At 34.8% G+C, this 21,811-nt stretch overlaps 1 protein-coding gene across 1 annotated transcript in view; it reads right to left on the reverse strand.

The window, feature by feature from the left end:
• Positions 1-21,811, reverse strand: part of LOC118186048 (voltage-dependent T-type calcium channel subunit alpha-1G-like) — a 283,525-nt gene that overhangs the window by 58,315 nt on the left and 203,399 nt on the right. Inside the window, exons 22-25 of the mRNA XM_085816460.1 lie at positions 12,532-12,658; positions 10,585-10,713; positions 8,501-8,590; positions 3,921-4,113 (exon numbers count right to left, since the gene is read on the reverse strand). Of these exons, the coding sequence (XP_085672586.1) occupies positions 3,921-4,113; positions 8,501-8,590; positions 10,585-10,713; positions 12,532-12,658 (539 nt within the window). The remainder of the gene's footprint in view (positions 1-3,920; positions 4,114-8,500; positions 8,591-10,584; positions 10,714-12,531; positions 12,659-21,811) is intronic.

Below are 21,811 nucleotides of genomic sequence, written 5' to 3' on the forward strand. Positions count from 1 at the left end.
AAACATGACGGAACTGTCACTTTCTTCCTGAATTCTATACAGCGCTTTTATTTCTCACTTAAACTCTACTTACTTAGATTAAACTCATCTTACTGAAAAATGTGTTTGACATAATAATTCTTATTTGAGAAAAAGATGAAACACCTTGGTATTTATTAATTATTGTTAATTGATCGGAAGTTGGTTTATTCTTAGAAAGTCAACTAATTTCCGGTCAATGACGATAATTACTCGGTTTATTGATTACATTTTCACTTTTAATTATACCTTTTAAAAATTTGCATTTTCAATTTATTCAAGATTCATTTTTTATGTTTCTATTTTAAAGTTTTTTCATGATTCAATTTTTAAATATGCTTACAAGTTGCTTCATTTCAATAGAATTATAACTACCTTTCAAAAGGAGATAATATACTAAATAATTCAATAGTAAATAAATTTTTATTTTTTTCCTTTGCGCGGCCGAGCGGTAAAGTCGCTGAACACTGGTAGTTCGGTCCGAGGTTCGAATCCCGCGAACGGGCTGGCTGCATGGGCGTTTTCGTGGTTTTCCCCATGTGTAACGTGTATACGAGCCAGTTTCCCTTAGAAAGTCCTCCACGAAGGCATCCCTCTTCTTAGGCAGATAGCCCTGGAGGCTTTGCCATAATTCCACACACACATTTTTTCCTTTGCAGCTTTTGCGCAAGTATTAGGCAATTAAATACGATTAAATCCCTTAAATCTTTGATATATATGTAATGATTTTAAAATGCGTAGAAGAAAACATTTAACCGCTTTCGATATTGCATCATGGTTGAGAAGACCGTAGTGGCTGAAAATAGGGCTGAGTGGAAAACCACGATGATGCATTTAGCACAACTGAGCTTGAAGAATCACAATCTTTATTTGTTATGCATATCAAATCATTCTTTTGCAGACAAAATATTTCTTAATTATAATTGAATACAATGAGTTACATTTTAAAGTACGACGTCATCTTAGGGAAATAAGCAGCAGCGTGGAACAGCAATGTCTTGCCAGCAGGGAAGCGTAAGCGAAAAAGAACGCTGCAACCACAGAGGAAGAAGGAAGGGAGTCAGTAGTTTCAGTTGGGGTTAGAGAAAGTTTTGGTTTGCAATTAATTTGATTGGACAAGAGGTATCTGCATTAAAACAATACGTAACATAGAAAAATCTCAAATCCGGGAAAACAGGTGAATTTAAGGGGGGAGCATAAAATCTAGAATTGTTAATTTTGAGGTCAGCAATTATATTTTTAAAGCAGCTATCGTATTTTTTATATCTTACACACACACACACATACACATACATATATAAATATGTATATATATATGAAATGTAATTTCTCATACATTATTTGTTTTGTGCAGCCGGGGCAACAGGAATGAGACAAATTTTGGAATATAAAGTGGTAGGTTTATTTTAGCATCCATCTCACAAGCGTTTCTTGAGCAGAAGCCCTATTTATACATATGTGTGCGTCACGAGGTTCATCCAATCAGCGATATTAATTGAAATCACGAGGTGACGCTATCTTCTCATCAGGAGTATTCTTAAGGACTTTATGTAATATGACAGATTTATGAGTTTGGCGATTTGGCGGGCGCCAACAGGTTAATATATTTTATACTAAAGAAAGGATTTCGCCAAAATTTAGGAACAGGGATGCAATTTAGGTAGAGAATCGCCAACACATTATTAAGCAATATTATTAGAATTTAATTTAATCAATTGATTTAAAAATATCATTACATATATATATGTAAGATAAAAAATATGAAAGCAAACTTCTAAATTTAATTCACTATAACCACTTTTATTTTTTTATTTCATTTGGGAACTTCATCTATCTGTCCTAAATGTAGAGCTTTAGACTAAACTGCGTGATTCAAATTAATCATGCGATCTTACGTAACCCCTAATGCAGATGCCTCTTGACCAATCACCAAATTACTAACCAAAGCTTTTCTCTTCGCGTGCTTCCATCTTGCATAACTACGCACTTCAGCTTTGCTCTCTGCTCTGTTAAGATGTAATTTCGCTGGCTTGCTTTCTATCTCAACAATATCAAAAATGTTAATATTCTGTGGAAAGGTACGCCTACAGTGCCAAGTGATTGTGGCCACAAATATCAATTGGAAATAAAAATGGAATAAAAACCAAGTTCTTTAGATACTACACAATCAAAATTCTTCTTCAATATGGATCTAAGCACGCATCGACACTACTTCGGCTTTTCCTTGTGCTTTTTCTATTACATTTCTATATATATATATATACGTAGGGGAGTCAACTGAAAACCATAAAAGTAGAAATAAAAATCCGCATATCGCGCCAGTGAGCTGTAAGTTGGCATGCCTGTTTGCGATAGTATGCCGGATGTCTCCTAGGTGGCAGCAGCCGGCAGATGCACAAACACCGGCGCAATAACAGTTCCACAATGGCAGCCCCACTAGCCACATGCACCAGCGAAGAGCAGCATTCTGTGATTCGGTTTTTGCGAAGTGAAGGTGGGAAACCGATTGGCATTTTTAGGCGAATGAAGGTTCAGTATGGAGATGCGTGTTTGTCACAGCCACAAATCTATGAATGGTGCCGGAAATTTGCAAATGGTGTTACGTCCGTGGCCGATGCTCCACGCCCCGGCCAGGCTCGGCGCGTAGTGACTCCAGAGACAATTTCAGCCGTTGGAAAACCGCCGTGTGACAATAGACGAAATTGCAGCATGAGTCATGGATCGGCACATCATATTGTGCATGATGTTCTCCAGTTTCATAAGGTGTCTGCAAGATGCCCCGACAACTGACGCCTGAACTGAAACAGCGACGTGTTGATGCGTGCGAAGACCTTTTGTGGCGTGCTGAACGTGACGGTAATGCCTTCCTGTCACGAATCGTCACTGGTGACGAAACATGCGTGCATTACCATCAGCCTGAAACAAAGCGAGCGAGCAAGGAGTGACGCCACTCCTCATCACCGAAACCCAAAAAGTTTCGGACACAGCCGTCTGCAGGGAAGGTTATGCTGACCCTCTTTTGGGACGAAAAGGGCATCACCTTGGAACACTACACGCCACGAGGAACCTCTGTGACGAGTACTACGTACTCGGACCTCCTAAAAAATCCTCTCCGGCTTGCCATCAAAACGAAACGACGAGGATTGCTGTCAGCTGAGTAGCTGTCAGGAGTGCTGTAGCTGAGTTGAAACAGCTGAGTAGCGGATTTGTTGCCAATCTAGAGAAACTTAGCTTCGCAACAACAAAGATAACGCCTTCATTTATTATTTAAATAATGCTTAATACTTTCTGGAATTTTTTCGAGGAAATAAGCGTTTAAGATTTACTTCGTAATTTTTAGTACAGATATTTTGAGTTTTTATGTATTTTTGCCTTGTCGCGAAGTGAAAACTGAATTAATTGAATGAGCAATACTCAATCGTCTGTGAAAATCTGTTTCTTTTTTGTTTTGTTTGCTTAATTTCTTTTATACATCGTTCTAGCTTTATTATAGTATTTGAATAGAACATGTGGCAACGATTAGATAATTCTTTAAATGATATAAATTCTGTGCATTCTGAGTTATAATATGAACGAAATATAATACTGTTAAGTAAACCTAGCGCCAGAGTGTCGCTATGGTAAACAAAGTGAATTTTAAAGAATGCATTTATTCTATTGTGGTTTATGCGCTGTCGGCGAAGTAGGTTTAATTCAATCTAATAAGTTTAAATAAAATGCAAGAAAAAATGTGTATAATTTAATATTCCGAACAAGGAAGTCATGTGGTGTACACATCAGATTTTTTTTTTTTTTTTAAAATTCATGCAGCCAACATGCTGATTGTTATAATTTTAGTTAACTCTTCTAAAAATAAGGATATAAATAGGTAATCAAGAAAAAAGTTTCAGGGGTATGCTTACTTCTCCGTTTCTTGTCCATTTTTTTCGCTCGTTTAGCTGCCCGTCTTGCCTTTTCCTCTCGTTCCTGCTGTTCCCGGCACCGATGGAAATTCTCGACGACTACACCCACGAACATATTGAGGACGAAAAATGCCACCAGGAGGAGAAAGGAGATGAAGTAAAGTAGTCGCCATTCATTGTAATTCTCAATGGGCTGAAAGAAGAAACACGAAAGTTTGAAAAAGCGAAAAATAAAAGAATTATTTTTTTGTCTGCTATAAACACACACACACACATACACACACACACACACACACAAAAAAAAAAAAAAAAAAAAAAAAAAAAAAAAAAAAGCCACAATTCCTATTTTTTTGTTGCACGATGGAACATCCTAGACTAGGATGAGTTAATACATTTATTTCTATCGAAACCAAGGTTCATAACCAAACTGCAACTTCTTTAAGGTACTTTGAGATGGTAAAAATAACACGACTTGAATGTTAAAAAAGCAAATAGTAAATCAAAAAGAATCGGCATAACTCGAGTAAATCAAAAAGAATCGGCATAACTCGAGCTGGACTATAGTTTCGGAGATTAAATAGCAACTTCTTCCTATGCTGGAGTATTAAAACACTGTACGTTAAAACTAAAACTATTATCTCACAATTTAAAGGGCTTTTACGAGATCTAAACACTAATCCAACTTTCTTAGACTGTAGAAAGATCTACCGTTCCGTCTTTTCTTTTCAATCCTAGAACATTAAATAATTACAACAATGTCGATGAAGTAACTAAAATGTTATTTGCGTTTCAGTTTGAAGTTACATAAACTAAAATGTTAACAAAATTACGTGAAACATTTTGTAAGTTGGATAGACAATAATGATTCAAAGCAATTATAAATCAAATTTGAAAGGCTAACAACCTGACATCCCTACTTTGGAATTATGGACGTAATTTCAGACAAAGAGAAGTTTGCCAAACTTGCAACAGAGCCTTAAAGATTGGTAACAACAGACGAGTTTCAACATGGCAAGGTGAAGTTGACAATTCTCTGCCCTAAACATAAATTCCCTTTCTTTAATCTAACTTCATTTCAGTTTTCTGGTAGAGTACACCAAACAGCAAAAGTGGAACACAGATTCAGCTTATTATTTTTTTAAAAAAGACCTTGTACAGATAGTTCTTGCCTTCTGTTTACCATAGACTGCATTCCGAGTCTTTTTCTCTCTATTAAAGTTTCGCAGTTTTTATCTGGTCACGGTAAATTTGAAAGTTACCTGTTTCGTTTTAATCTAGGATCAAACAATTTATGTGAATGTTCAAAAAGAGTATCTCAGGATATGGAACATTTGATTTTCTCATGCCCTGCATTTGATGGTCCTGGATCATGTTTCGCAGAATGATTTGAAAATGTTCGGAGTGACTTGACCGGTGAACTTATCTGTTTTCGTGAATCCAGACTGCTGTTCTTTGCTTTCGTTCGTTTTATTTATGCATGTAACTTTTAATGTTTTAGTTAACTTACTTCTGTAAGCCCCGTGCTGTACATCTGTGTGCACGGGGAGTCTGTATGTTTTCAAATAAAAAAAATATATACAAAAGTGCAACTCGTTTTTTAGATGCAACTAGGCTAACGTTAATCGTATTTTCCTTAAGCATTCTCATATAAACAGAAACACCGTAAGCCCTTTTACTAACGTCACAGAAACTATGAATTTCGTTTATGTCATTAGCCTCTTCCTTCGTTTAGTTAAGAACGATTCATGGGATCCTCAAATTCGAGATTCCAGGAAGTTCCTTGCACCAACGTTGCCATTCTGATTGAATATCAGACGGATGTCTGAAACCCCAGGGAATCTTTCTTTTCAGTAATTCTTGGAAAAGACACCTGACACTGATAGTGAATGAAATTATGATTCCTAATGAATCGAATATTTTTCCAGCAGTTTCGCAAAAGGGAATGTCTATTCCTGGGGAAGGATAACGTCTTGAGCACTCTGTTATCATCAAGATTAAAACAATCTTTCGTAGAGTTCCAGGACAATCCTAAGACTATGACTAAGTATGTATCTGAATGCGTAAAAAGTGCACGTTAAACCCTTCTTCTCGATACTTGTGTATCAACTGTGGATCGTTGCATATCCACTTTCGAAGATTCGGGCTAGTCTTTTGCATAATAAATTTTGCCTTGGAAGAAAAAGCGATGGCTTCTTCGGGGGAGTTCTGACCCGCTATGAGATCATTGACATTATAAATATGCGTCACATAGTCTTATAGTTATCGGGTAGTTATTACGAATATTTTCAGTGGGCTTTTTGGTAGTAGCAATTAGTAAAAACGGACTTATGTTCATACCGAACAGTTGCGCGATTGAATTTAAATACTTCCGCCCCTGCAGTTGATAGTACAGAGCGAGAGTGTTGTGGTGAGAGTGATTAGACTAAAAACAAGACGTTACTATTTGGAGTAAGACTTATGTATCCTCGGACTACGATAATCACATTGTCCACTCTCCATGCCACCCTGCAGACTTCGATATAGAAGCAAACCGTAATCCTCCAAGTGCACTACAATCCTTAGCCGTGTATACTAATGGCTCCAAAGGAGAACTCGGGACTGGCAGTGCCTGGTGTGCAATGGAGGGTGACCACATAATCCATTCCTGGGCTAAGAAGCTTCATCCCAGTAACTCAGTGTTTCAGGCAGAACACCCTAAAGGCAGCTCTGGACTTTACTGCTAACAATGGCAGGTATAAAGTAATTTACACAGACTCAATGTCAAGCTTGCAGGCCATCCAGAGCGGGCGCAGTAGACATCCCATTGTCAAAGACATACAAAAACTATTAATTTCGATTCTTGCAAGTTTGAAGCCCCAGCTACAATGGGTTCCAGCCCATACGGGGATTAAAGGAAATGAAGCAGCGGATATGATTGCGAAAGGCGCAGCCAATGAACCCCATGTATTCTTCTTATCTTCTTTAATAGTATATTCTTCTTATATTCTTTAATGGTATATTCTTCTTATCTTCTTTAATGGTATATTCTTCTTATCTTCATTAACATCTGCGTTATAATTCTGGAAAAGAAATCTTGCTGCATCTCCATCTCTTTCCGCTAGTGACATATATATAAATGCCTTCTCAATGCCGGCTGGAAAGACAATTTTATAGAATCGGAAGTGTATTAATGAATGAAAAATTTTAGATTTTAATCAACACAAGGGAAAAGACAACCATTTAAAGACAACTGTCCAACTACGTATGAGCTAGCGTCAAAGACTTATGTTTTTTTTTCTCTGATTACAGTTTGATATGCCTCCCAGACGATACAGTGGTTAGGGAAGCCTACTACGGTGCCGAAGGGACATGTTTCGAATCCAAGGGGAGGCGTGGATGTTTGTAAATGTATTGTGTCTTTACCACATGGAGGCACTTTAAATATACGGTGAGCTGAAAGTACTCTTTGGCATAATTTAAGGCATAGAATGAAAATAAGGAAAAATCGGCATGTCATTTCCGATACAGTTTGTGTCAAAATACGTGTGTTAAAACAACGTTATATATATATATCCTAAACGCACTTTCGTGATATGAAAAACGCAAGTTAAATTTCCTAAGTCGGCCGAGTTAGTGTAGAAGATAGAGAAATGCCTTTTGTTTCCCAGTTCGAGTAGGTGTAGATTTTTTTCAAAATTAGAGTTGGCAAAGCAACTATCTGCTCGATGATCCTTTAGGCTAAAATATTGATAAAAAAAAGAACTGATAAAATAACAGTTTTCATTTATATTTTAAAGTAAGATCTTTCTTATGGCAACCGCAATGGTCTTTATGGTTGCATGGCAACCACCCTGATACACCGCCAACATACCACCCATGACTTCGATTTTCTGTAAGCATTGCGCAACTTTGGAAACTGTTGTGGAATTTTAAAGAAAAATGTGATTTTTTTTAAAAATTTATCTTTATTTTTGTATTGTAAATTTTTTTTTATTGGATAATAGAAGGTGGGGATAAATTCTCTTGTTTTATATCAAAGTCAGCTTTAGACCAATTACGGTAAACAGAAATCATTATTACGTCATTTTCTTTTGCTAATTCTTTTCCCGCAGGGATTTCGACACATAATTATTGTTCCTCTCGTATTAATTTTTGTTTTATTTTACATCATGAGTTAACTGGATTTGCCAGAAATAAATCCATTTTCAGGTGTGTGGTATTTTGCCCTCAAATCGCGTGTTTCGATTTTTAAGCAACGAAACTGTATATGACATAAGGTTTACGATAGTAATGAAATATTAACAACTACCACCCCTTGGGTAGAATAAGAATTGTCAATCGAATCGAGAGAAGTCACTTTTCTTCTTGTTTAGCAAGAGTTCACATCGAAGCAGAGACAATCTGTGAACTACAACAAATCTGTCTAATGTGACTCGGAATGCGACTGACAAACAGTACCTATCGGAAGTCAAGAAACTTGTTTCGTCTGCTTTTGTCAGAAAGGCGCCAGTATGACGTTGGTGCTATATCGGCGAGTGTCGGTTAATACATAATTTTCGAAATAATTGCTATTTAATGAAAAGACATGATGCATTATTTACTTGTTGATCCACACCGACAGCATCCAAACCTGTGTACATGATGTTTACCCAGCCATCTTTCGACGAAAGGACGAAAAGTGACATCAGGGCCTAAAAGGAGGAAGGAAAGAAAATTATACAACAGATATAACAAAGGGTTTACTCTGGTTTTTCAAAAAACGCTACTATAAGCTAACAAGCGATTATTTTTCGCCAAACTAAAATATTTATATATTTTCTAAAAAATAGCTGTTATATACAATAGCGTATGATTACGCTTGAGTTACAAAATTATTTAAGGTGTTCCTAGTTCGGAATTTATCAGCATTTACTGTTTAATTTACACTATTTGTGAAATTTTAATTCTTTAGAAATTCTGTAGTCGCCATTTTTCTGATCAGCACGATATATAGAGCGTCCGAAAATAAGCAGCAGCTTCATGTTATATTCACGGAAAATCAATGTTTCCATCTGAATAGACATTTTTCTCTTCTCTGAGTGACAATACAAAAATAATAATAGCATATTCAACTTCAATTAAACGATAACTTGCTTCAATCAAGGAACCTTCTTTTGATTTGATTTTTTGATCTTGAGTTCAAGTAAGTGACGTTTAGTATACACTGATATAAACTTTTAGGGTCTAATTATATGAGCAGCTTAATTATGAATAGTTAGAGGATGGAAACAAATTGTGTTTTTGCCGCAAGAGAGAGAATCCGCCAACTTTTATGTTTGAAGTTAAGCCTAACCATCTATTGGTATGATTAAAATTTTATTTCTTATTATTTGGCTGCTATTTTTGTTGTGTGCAGGCAATAAATGCCCTAAATGAAATGTAGACAGTAGCAACCATTAAATCAAGACCATTTGATAAGATAGAGTATTAGGTAAGAGTAATGAACTGCTCAATAAAATACACGACATATGATCTTATGATATAAAATAGGAGATATTTAAAGATATGACTTAATGCCTTTTATTATGGCAAGCATTCGTTAGGTGGGGCACTGTTTTCTATGGATTACTATAGTAATAATTTTGATCTGCTCCTGAGCAATGCTAATATCACAAAAAATTTTACAGAATATCAAAAACACAACCTATATTAGAAATATCTCGAATCTACTAAGTTATAGAATATGTATACGTACACCCTAATCTGCACGAATTCACAAGCCATTTTGCAGATATATCTGCCTGGTTTTTATGGAAGGTCTTGTCTTAAAAAGTTATTCAAAGTGGTTTAGAAGTTATCTAAATTTATCTTCCTCTTCTTCAGAAAAGTGCTGACATAATATGTGGAGTTTTTATTGAACAGATAAACCACTTCTTTCATCTTAATTACTGAGATCCCACTACTTTCCTACAATCTTAAACAGTTCCTTTTTTCAAATTAATCAATTTTAAGAAACATGGAATAATTCAAATTTGCACTTATTGATAAGTTTCATGATAAATAGAGAAAGCAAGAGATAACTGCAGTTGCCATGTATCCTTCTCTCACCCTTCTTCTTCTAACAGAAAAAAATTCTCTCTTGCTTTCTCTAATTCCTGATGAAGAATGACTTACAATATTTCGGCCATTTTATAATGTTAAAAAATATGTCTATTTGCTGTTGTTTAGCAAGGCACCTCTGTATTTTGAAATTTTAAACTTAATGTAATACGTATAGTTATTTACAACTAGTACCTAAATGATGAAATCAAAAATCGTTTTTCAACGATTCTAAACATTGAAGCCACTGAAAAATAACAATTTTATTTCGACGACAAAGATGAACAGTTTACATTAGAATGGACTACATGAAGGTATATTAAGAAACCTAATTAGTCTATGCAATATATCTGAAGTGTATGCGCTAGGTGAACCTGCTATGTACTTGAAGTTTCGAAAAGATTTGTAGGTGTACATGCTATGTACCTGAAGATTTAAAAAGCAGATTAAATTGTTTTAGCTATAGTATTTCCTACACTTTATATTTCTAAATGATAAATTACTTAAAATTTTAACATTTTATGTATCTTTTAAGTAACAGTTTCATAAAAATCAATGCATAAAATATATTAACCAATGAAATAAAAGTAAGTTAAATTGTACTCACTTGCCCCAAGTTGTCAAAATTATATTTCCTGTTTTGCCAGACGTTTCTAGGATCCTGCAGGCATTCGAATTTGTTGCGAACGCGTGAAGCACTTGGACCTTCACAGTAATACATGCTGCCTTTAAATAGCTATAAAAATAATAAGAAGCCGAATTTTAAACGAAGAAATCGAAAAATTAATTAAAATCATAATATTCAAATTATTATTTTATTACATTTGAGATCTCTGTATTTTTTGCGTGTATGTAGAGAAGAGCAAAAATAATCACATTACAAAATATGCATTCAACTGCTCTGTAACTAGGGGATTTTAATTCAGTAGTATTACGAGTTGAATGCATCATCATCTTTGCCGGGATACAATTACTTGAAAATGTGAACTATTATTATTTGGTAGTGGTGGTAGGAGACGATGCAGTGGTCGTTCCTGAAGATAACCTTACGTATTGAAAGTTTACGATTTCCCAGTACAGTAGAAAGGATGATTGTGTTGCCTCGTTTGTTGATAAAATCTGATAACCTGGGATTGTACATGGGAAGGCAGACAACAGTTGCCAAAAAACGATGCAGACCATCATTCATCTGGCATTTAGAAAAGCGACATCAACCGGATTTCAGAGTTGAAGGGGAAGGAGAACATAGAATGGATGCAAACAGTTGCATTGCGAGTAGGCATTTGATTCTAAAACAGCTGAAAAAAGACCTTTGCTCGCTGAATGAAACCCAAAAGCTTAAGATGCGCTAAAAACGTACGAAGTGGAATAGTTATCAACAGGAAGTAGTCATTTACTATGGTCAGCCTTATTAGCTTAGAAGTGTTTAGCCATAATCAGCGTCTTGTCTACATTGAAGTGTTCAATGTCTCAATTTGGTTTTGGAGGTTCTTTTCATAAGCAAGAAGTGGATGATTTGAATTTATCTGCAAATAAGAAATCCATGTTCACTATACAAGCATAAAAATGAGAAACTTCTTATCTGTTTGAATTCTTACGCATACTTTCTATTTTTTATGTAAAATGTAACTAATAGAATGTATACGTTGACTTGGTTAAGTGATAGTTCTACATTAAACACCCCTTCCATGAAATACGCCATGAACAGAATCCAAAATCTCAATTTCTGTATGCCACAAAACTGTCATCGTCAGAACATTCTCCATCAGGCATTGTAACAGATGTTACTACAATAAATGGTTTTAGATTTCTCTTCTGGTTGTTTTGTAACAAAAAACAAACAGAGTGGAGTACATAATTTTTTATATAAAAATCGGGAAGTTTTTTAATTCTTTCTCAATGACACTGTATGATGGAAATCTAAGGCTGACTACCAACAAAATGTTAGAATAAGAAAGGGGAATTGGTTCAGAAGAAGTTTGTCTTCTAACTTATCGGAGTTCATATACAAGCAAATATTTAAATATTAATATATACGGAAAATATTTAAATATACGGAAAATATTTAAATATTAATTTTTTTGATATTATTTCAAATGCATTTCTCAAATAATAATTGCCGGAAATAAAGAAAAACTGTTTAATTGAGCCATTAACTTAACAGCATATTTCGTTGAAAAAGCAAAACAAAACAGTATATTATTGGAGGGGTGCTGATTAATACCAATTTATTCTCAAGCTAGCGATTTGTTAGTCTTTATATTGTAAATAATTTTAAATTGTACTATAAATTGAGATGTACTTTTAATAATTACTTATTAAACTGATTGTAATTCTTTATTCTTGAGCTGGCGATAGCTCTTCTTCCCATCTGTGCAAACCAAGACATGTCATTAGGCTGAACTCAAAATGATAAGTAGAATTTTATGTTTGAACTATACTTTTATCTATAATAGGAAACTGATTATAATACTGTATGAATTATAATACAGTAAGTATGTCAGGCACATACATAAAAGATTGAGAGACACAAAATTTATATACATAAACGTACTTGTACGCCAAGAATTCCAAAAATAATGAAAAATGTGCAGCAGATGAGGACGATGTTTCCGATAGGTCGGAGAGAAGATAGAAGAGTTTGCACCACCAACTTCAACCCCGGAGCTCTATTGATGACCCTGAAAAAGTAATCGCATTGCAATCAGTTCACATCCGTCTGTATTTTTCCATTTCAAGAACTAAAAAACTATATTCATAAGCAGAAATTTAGGCAGAAAATTTGGGATACTTTCTAATTATTGCGAATCTCGCCATTTAAATAGAACCAAGATCATCATTATACAATCATCAGCTTTCTGTCTTTTTGCAAAATATTTTAAGAATTTTTGATTTACTAAGGGATTAAAGAAGGCCATTGCTTCGGCTTCTTTTGAAGTTACATCACAGGAATCAGTGTCTCCAGTGGTTCTTTCAGCTATGCATATATGGATACATCAGTGATATGACGCTGCTTTATGTGTTGAATCCTATTTTTACGTACATCATCATGATAATCACATCCACGTGTGAAGAAACCGAAGAAACAAACGTTGCAAACTTGCATTTTTCATTGTGATACTGGCCTAGCACTTGTAATGACGGTATGAGGTGACCCTGGATACATATACCTCATTCATTTACAGTCTGCACATCTGGTATTAAACAGGTATAATTACCTAACTGGGCCGCCCAGTCGGCATACTGATTAAGGACCGAAACGTCGTCGCATGGACCTCTGACCTAAGGTTCTACACCAATCAGAGTTATGCCCATGCGACGGAAAAGAATCTACCATCCACTGGCGGCGGCATTCACTGAATCATTGCTAGTAATATTATGTACAATGCTAAATTGAAAATGTCATCTATACAACAATTGTTACATAATAATCCGTATGAAAAATAAATATACAATCAATTAATCATTACATTGCCATGGATAGGCTCTATGTTTTGGAGAGTGGAACTTATATATTAACCAGTTTCTAAACCTATGTCTTCTTCAATACGTCATAACATCATGTTCTTATGAGTTACACACCTAATGATTGTGTGTCCGTATTATTGTTGCAGTTATCCACAGAGTAGGTCAGTCACATCAGTTCAGGCAGTTGATAGTTACATAGCCCAAAGTATATGATGTTGTGTAGACTATTCTATGTTCATATAAACTGGATTCTAAGTTAGCTTTTGATAAATTCGAAGTACACTTTTGTTAAGTTCATTGTTCACGTAAATACTACTTGTCCACTTCTCTACATCATAACTTCCTGTCCTTAACACCTAGTTTGCACACCTCATTATGGGTGTCCATAGCAATTTGCACACTGTGTCGCAGTTAACCACAAAGCAATCACGGAATTGCAGTTGGGAAGTTCATTGTAATATGTACACTATTTTACCATTATCCACAGAAGCAAATGTTTTGTAAATAATAACTTGGCTCCCAGATGATTAAAAAAAAGAAGTAAAGAAAACTAATTCTAAAATTTTTTCAATACAATTCTAAATTGTGTAAAACTACAGATTTGTTATACAATTCCAGTCTATACAAATTGACTGGTATTCCAACAATATAAAGCACATATTCTAAAAAATGGTATTATTTATTCCATTGCATGTATCTAATTGTGTTTATAAAAAGGCTACAATAATACACAGTTTCTTCAAGTAATTAAAACGTCTACTGAAAAACAGGAACTAATTCTCAATAATAATAGACATAAAATACATAATTATTCAGTACATATTATTTACCATATCATCATACCATAAAAATACATATGCTTTAAATGCTGCAACTAATTTTTCATTACAGTTAGAATATTTACCAATCAATCATACTACAGATGTACATGTTTATAAAAACTGCAACTAATTTTTCATTACAGTTAAAATAATAACTTTTTTACTATAAAATTATAAATAGCACAATTAAACAATTTCAATCTATACAAATTGACAGGTATTCTTACAGTATAAGAGCACATATTCAAATATAGCTAATCATTCGTGTAAAATGGCTATAATAGTGCCCAATTTCTTCAAATAATTAAAAACATCTACATAAAAACAGGAACCAATTCCCAGTTGTAACAAACATGAAATACAAAAAGTTATTCAGTACATATTATATACCAATCAATTATACCATATAAATGCACATGTTTCAAATGCTGCAACTAATTTTTCATTATAGTTAGTATAGTTACCAATCCATCATACTATATAAATGCACCTGTTTCAAATACTGCAACCAGTTTTTCATTGCAGTTAGTATATTCCAATTTGCCAGCTAATAAAATGAATTAGCTCTAAGTTGAATTGGCTGTAATACAGAGGCTGTTCCCACATTTTTAGACGATGTATATTGTATTCACAAAACTAAATTACATAAAATTCTTGTGTTTTAAATGTTCTATTTCACATCCCTTATTCTGAACTATCTTTCGACACCGCAATTTCCAGGATAGTAATGCCCTTTTGAAGTGGCAGAAGAGATATTCTATCCCATTCCTCCCGAACAGCTTTCCAGAGTCCTGTTAGGGTTTTCCGATAACGTTTGGATAATGCAGTTTTTAAAAGTCCGAAAGCACAAAAATCCATAGGTGACCCATCGGGAGATTTAGTAGGGATATCAGTGAATACTTGATACCAGTTTTTTGTTCCATTTCTTTTAGGAAATTTACAGTGGATTTTGATGTGTGACTGCTAGCTTTGTAATGATGGAGTCTCACAGATTGATGGCACTGTATGTAAAGCGATGGTATTTCATTCAGAAACATTGGCGATAAAATATGTTCCTGATAGTGTTTGGAGTTAATCTTGACATTTTTTTGCACTCTCTTTATTTTTAACTTGCCATTATAAGAAAAACCAGCAACAGTCATGAATCCCTTAGAAAAACTTTCTTTAGATTTTGAACCATATACTTAAATTTTTTTCTCCCCTTTTATGATAATAAATGGATCTTTTTTTGTTACAATAATTTAAATACACCCATGCTTCATCTATTATGACAATTGCTTTCCATTTTTCTTTGGATAAGTGTTCCTCATATAGAATTCTGCAACGTGTCCTGCGTTGAGCGATATGCTTTGGAGAAAGACGATGCACATTGCGTTTTTTCGCTTTCTTAAGATTTAAATCAACGTTTATCATTTTGTTTACAGTGGACACGGAGCATTTTAATGATTTTACAACTGTCCTTTGACTAGGGGGATTTTCTTTTAACATTAAACAACGTACCTTTGCAATAGTCGAAAGATGTCCGTTTTTTCCTTGGATACTTGTTTGGAATTTTTGTCCCTCTGGAGGCACCAATTTGACGTTTTTTTCCTTTCTTAATGATGATATTACCTATCGACGCTTTAGATATCACAAAACTATGACTCTGACATTGTTTTTGGATAACGGAGTATGCATATTTCTCTTGGGAAAGAGCGTAAATGTAGCCTTCGAACCACTGCTTTGTTAAATTCGCCATTTTGAATAAAAACAAAACTTTCAAGCCACAGACGATAATTTTGACTTTTAAAAACATAGTACAATTGCAATTACTTCTTTTACAGCAAACTATTTTTTATTACCGCTTACCAAAATCGTCTAAAAAATGTGCGAACAGCCTCTGTAGTTCACAATGCTTAAAATAAGAACATCTACTAGAAAACAGGACCTTATGCCCAATTGTGATGGACATGATATACAGAAGTTATTCTGTACAAGGCTGTTATAATTCCAGCTGACTGCCGAGGCGATTGGCTCGGACTCAAATCCCGGAGAAGCCATGGTTGTAACTGTCTTTCCCTTCGTAGGAGGCAAAGGTGCCCACCTATTAGGTGCTTCCATAAGGAACTGGCCAACACTTCTTGTTGTGGCGCAAGGCTAATGGCTATTAAATAAAGTGCTCGGCCATTTTAAAAAAAGTTACCTAACTGAGATATTAATGGCCGTGGCTCTGCCATTATTTTGGGGCCTTCGTTGCCCTATCTTTCAAGAAGTCAATGGAAGACCGCATATTCCCCATGCTGTTTTACATTTCTTCTATGCACATAATGTTCGACTCTTGCTTTGGCCGGGGAGCTTTCCATATTTATCACCAATCGGAAACCTCCTGTTGCTCAGTGGCTATAGAGAAACTGTGATGATAACATTCGCAGGTCAGTATGACAGAAGTCTGGCATAATCGCATGAATTGAGGTACCTATAACTGGATTTCAAAGTTTATTCGACTTGATGCTAAATCGTCCTACTGTTGCCAGAGGTGTATACTCGGGTGCTGATTTCTGCATGTCCTGCATTTGAAAATTTTCTAAAATTTTAATCATTTCTTCTTTCGATTATAATGTATTTGTAAAATAAATATGGTTCTGCTCACTTTTTTTTATTTCATGGTGCAGGGCTTTAACAATCAACAAAATCTTTTTAGAATTTTTTAGAATTTCTAATTTAATTAATTTTTATAATTTCTTTTCTTTTTAGAAACTATTCGAGAAGCTAGTGGGTGGAATGTAAATACAAATCTTTGTTAGTTTGCTTATGTGCAGTTTCTTTATTTTTCAGTAATAGTTCAAATTTAAAGCCTAATAACGTGGCTCTACTACTCTTTGAGTACTAATATAATTTAAAAACAGCTTCACCAGTTCGTAGTACAGCGCTAAAGGCAGGACGAAGCAGAAACTCAAAAGACAAGACGGAGTTTGTGAACTTCCTAAGCTTTGCTTCTCGCTTGTTATTTAAATGTGATTTCGTTTTATATTTTCATAAAATAGACGAAAGAAGAGAAGTGAAGGAAAAATTTCACATACGTAATAATGTGTTATTCAAAATAAGCTTACTTGCGAAACTTAAATGAACACACCATGCAGTTAAGCATCATGTAACTAAGTTCTGCACAAAAGGGAGATATTAGGTTTTAATCAAAGGTTAAACATTCTTTCGTTTAGGATAAATTAGTTTATAAGTGAGATAATCTTCTAATCAAGATGGAGTTTAAAGAAGTCTTAAGGTTTTAATTTTATGCTGCATGTTTAACTAGTGCGTACGTGACTAATAACTAGTTATTTCTTAACAATAAAAGACATCCAGAGAAAATTTACGTCAGGCCTTTTTTGAATGATAGTCAATTATAAAAATGTTTTTTAGTAACACATTATTTCTCATCTTACCCAACTTTTTAAGGATTTTTCTTTCTGCTGTTTCGTAGTCTCGTTTCATCCTTTAATATGTAACCTATTTTGAACCTTCTTTTCTTAAGTATGTGTATGTCACCTTATGCATGTCCTTATATTTGTCACCTTATGTATCTATCGCACCTTATGTTCTACGTATCATGCATCCTGGCATCTGCCAATATTTGTATCTTCTGCATATTGTAATATATATCTCGCATAATCCTGTATCATGCATCTTATTTCGCACCTTCTACCATGTATCCTGGCACTTATATCACTCTGCACCTTGTATTATGTATCTTGGCATCTGCATATATCTGTATCCACAGCGTCTTGTATCATATATCTCGCAACATCCTGTAACATGTAACTGATTCTGCACCTATATATATATAGTACAAAGTCCGTATTCCGAACTCGTCGGGACTTCGGCGATTCCGGATTATAGATCATCAATTTAAATCTGGTAAGATGGCATGCAGATATTATACAATTAAAAATATGAAACCGTAATTTATGAAATAAAGAGCAATTATGATCAAAGGGTATCAACTTTTACAAAAAAAAAAGCTTAATATTTATTTGTTTACTTTATTAAACATTTCTTTCAACGTGCGCATGCGTAATGCACGTAATGTATGCACGCGCATTCTTTACGCGCATGCGTAAAGCGTACAAAAAAGTTTGTAGCCTTTGAGGTCCGGATTATAGATCATTTCGGATAATAGACGTCCGGATTACGGACTTTGTACTGTATTCATAAGTATGTGTACGTCACCCAATGTGTGTCACCTTAGATATGTTCTTATGAATGTCCCTTTATACATCTCATGCACCCCATGTTCCTATGTAAGATGTATTTAGGCATCTGAATATATATGTATCGTCTGCACAGTCTATCTGTAGCCACCGTATGTTCTTATGTATCATGTATCTAGGCAATAGATAGAGGTGGACGTGGCGCTATACCGATTAACCGTATTGGTAGAGTGATGGTGCCTACGGCCTCCGTCGCATGCTGTTTCGTCAAAAATCAAAAAATGTAAATGCATGAGATTTAGGAGAGAGAATTAAAATTTAGAGGAAATAGTTGGCAATCTCAACTTGTTATAGTGAAACTTCTTGTTGTTGCTTGCTTTTAGTACTGTTGTTGTTGCTAATGCACACTTGTCTGACCTACAGTCAGCATAAGTCCACGAAATTCCTCGCGGCAAGGAGCGCAAGTTTGTGCCTGTCTTTGGCAACAGCCTTGAGCACTTTACAGGTGACGATGCCATTTATCTTAGTCCATACCTCAATTTTGATTGTGTGCACGCCGGGAAGGGGACGGGCCTGAAGGTCTCCCCCTCTTTCTCTACCAACATCCTCTCGAGAGATTTCGGCTTTAACATATTTAGAGTGCCCCCCATGCCGCACGGCCGCACAAACACTATACATTTACAAACATCCATGGCTTCTCCGGGATTCGAACCCGGGCATTTCGGCACGGCAGTCAGCTACGCTAACGACTTTTAGTGTTGTACTAGGAGTTGGCGAATTTAGTTTTGATTTAAATTATGTCAGAAGTTGCGGTACAGAAAAGCCAGGATTTCAGAATTTCAATCACAGCCGCGAATTTGTAAAAACTTCAATCACTGCCGTTTATACAGTCCACAAGAAAAAGTAATTAATTTTGTTAATTGTTTTAATTTCTATAACTTCAGGCTGAAAAGCAAATAAATCTTGAAGATATTTTACATTGTTTGGAGGGTTAAAAGTTAAAAACAGATTTATAACACTGATTCATCCGGCAGTCTAAAAGGGTTAGACCAATGTTTAGACTACGTCAAATTAAGCTGGATATTTGTAACTACGTTTAGGCCCATATCACACGGCGTTTGTTTCACTCGAACAACTGTTTCGGACAATATTTTTCACTGGTTTACTATTGAAAGAAAGTGCGACTTTTTCCTTCCTTTCCAAAAAAATTGCAAGTTGTTCGTTTTCAACCAATCAGCTATCAGCTTGTTTGTAATGGGGAACCCGTTCCCATATGTTAACCCCAAAGCGATCTATGGTGATTGGCTGTTGTGACAGAGCAGAAAAATTGTTCCAAACAGTTGTTCTTCCGAAACAAACCGCCGTGTGATAGCAGCCTTAGAAGCACACAAATTTAAATTCTTCAAAAATGAAATTCTTAGTAACTTTGAAGAACCATTTTCATTTCTGGAAACGTGTCAAAATAAAACTAGAGGAAAATAAAATATAAAATGATATTTTGTTTACTGAAAATGTTCGCAAAAATTTCATTTATAAACTTTCAGTCTTATGACGAGACGAATGTTTTTCAGTTTTGATCAGAAAAAGGGAAAACAGAAAGAATAAGGAATAAACAGTTAGAAAGGAATAAACGAGCGATATTGTTGAAACATTCTTTCAAATATTTCATCAGGGTTGAGCATTTTTTGAATTGTTTGGATTTATATGTCATAAAAGCTGCAGATCTAATGAAATAGATAAAGAGAGTCATAAAGTTTTCTAAGACTCGAAAATAAAATGGCAGTTTAATTTCCTGTTAGATTTAGAAATTTAGAAATGTGACAGGAAACACATATTTTCATTTCCTAGCTCAAACTTCAGACAATACTGATGATCTTGTAAGAGCAGGAGAGAGAGGGCACAGTGATCATAAAAAAAAAAAAAAGTTAATACAATATTTCGTTCTTCATTTTTTTTGTGATTTTTATCTCTCTTATCTATAAATTTAGATATCATTGCACAAAGAAAAAATATTTAACAGAAAAAATATTTAACAGAAAGAATATTTTTCTTCCTTATGTAATAATTTATTAACGCTTGCTTTAAAAATTGGTTCTTGTATATTAGCCAGCGCTTTCCGATACAGCGTTAACCCATGAGTATGCTTTCCTGAAAGTGCTGTGGGAACCCTCTAGAGGTTGTTCCGGGATTTTCTAGGAAAATGAAATAGTTAAAAAACATTAATGTCTTGTTTTAAGAGGGTGGCAATTTTTTTTTTTTTTCAATCTCAAACTCAGACCAATTGATCTGTAATTACAGTGAGCGAATTTAGGCATTACATCATTTTCTCAGTAACTCTTTTCTTTCCCGCAGAGAAAGCCCGGAACAAAATTTATTCACATGGTCTTAATTTTGAATCCTCGGTTTAATAGATTTGCCAAGAGAGGAAGCAGAAACATCTCATTATTAACAGAGACGTGACATTTCCCCAACAAATCGCGATTGCTCCAATTCTCACGCAAACAATACACGACTGAAGACGTAAAATGGAAATATGATGCTCATAACTCTTGATAAAATAATAAAAAAATCTGAAAACTTTCAGATTTTACAATACGTCCAAAGAGTTTTTTTTTAACGTTTTGTGTGTTAACTTTATTGATTAAATATCACGTTCTTCGCACTTAAACTATAAAATTCAATTCAACAGCAATATCCCAAAATAATTTTAAAATGAGCATATTTTCAGAATTTCCGATGCACAATCTCGTGCGCTGGAGATAAAATTTTTTTCCGTACAGTGTTGCCATTCCCCGCTTTGAAATAGTTGAGTTTGTTAATCAAAAATTCTTTAATGCCTGACAAAATATGAAATCGATAGTAAAACAAATTCCAAATTAGGGCTTCCAGATGCCTATATTCGGTGGAGGATTACGTTATTCAACATTGGATGGCTTTAGACACCATTGTTTTATCACAGTGCGAGAGACATACATACATTTGTGAAGATTCTTTATTATTTAATTTCTTGAAATGTAATACAGGGCTGTCATCTTTGGTGGCAACAGTTTGAAAAATGAGCCATCACAAAATGCCAAGACGAAATTAATAGCCCTTCTGGGCTGACGACCTTTGGGCTAATAAGAACTCGGTATAAGTAGAGGGAAGTCAGTTGCTTTCTTGTTTAGCAGAGTTCATATGTAATCGAAGTGAAGCTGCTGAGACAAACGATTTTGAATATAATTGCCAAAGAATACCCAACAGAAATCACAAATCCTATTTAGTCAATTTGCTCATGTTGCAAATATATTTCAACTCTAAAAGACTGGAATAAATTGCTAGCGAAGTATCGACAGGCGCCTGTTAGTACAAGTATCTAAAA

Source organism: Stegodyphus dumicola, chromosome 5, assembly GCF_044657685.1.
Source record: "Stegodyphus dumicola isolate Sdum_Otavi_A_Nest chromosome 5, ASM4465768v1".
Classification (NCBI taxonomy): Eukaryota; Metazoa; Arthropoda; class Arachnida; order Araneae; family Eresidae; genus Stegodyphus; species Stegodyphus dumicola.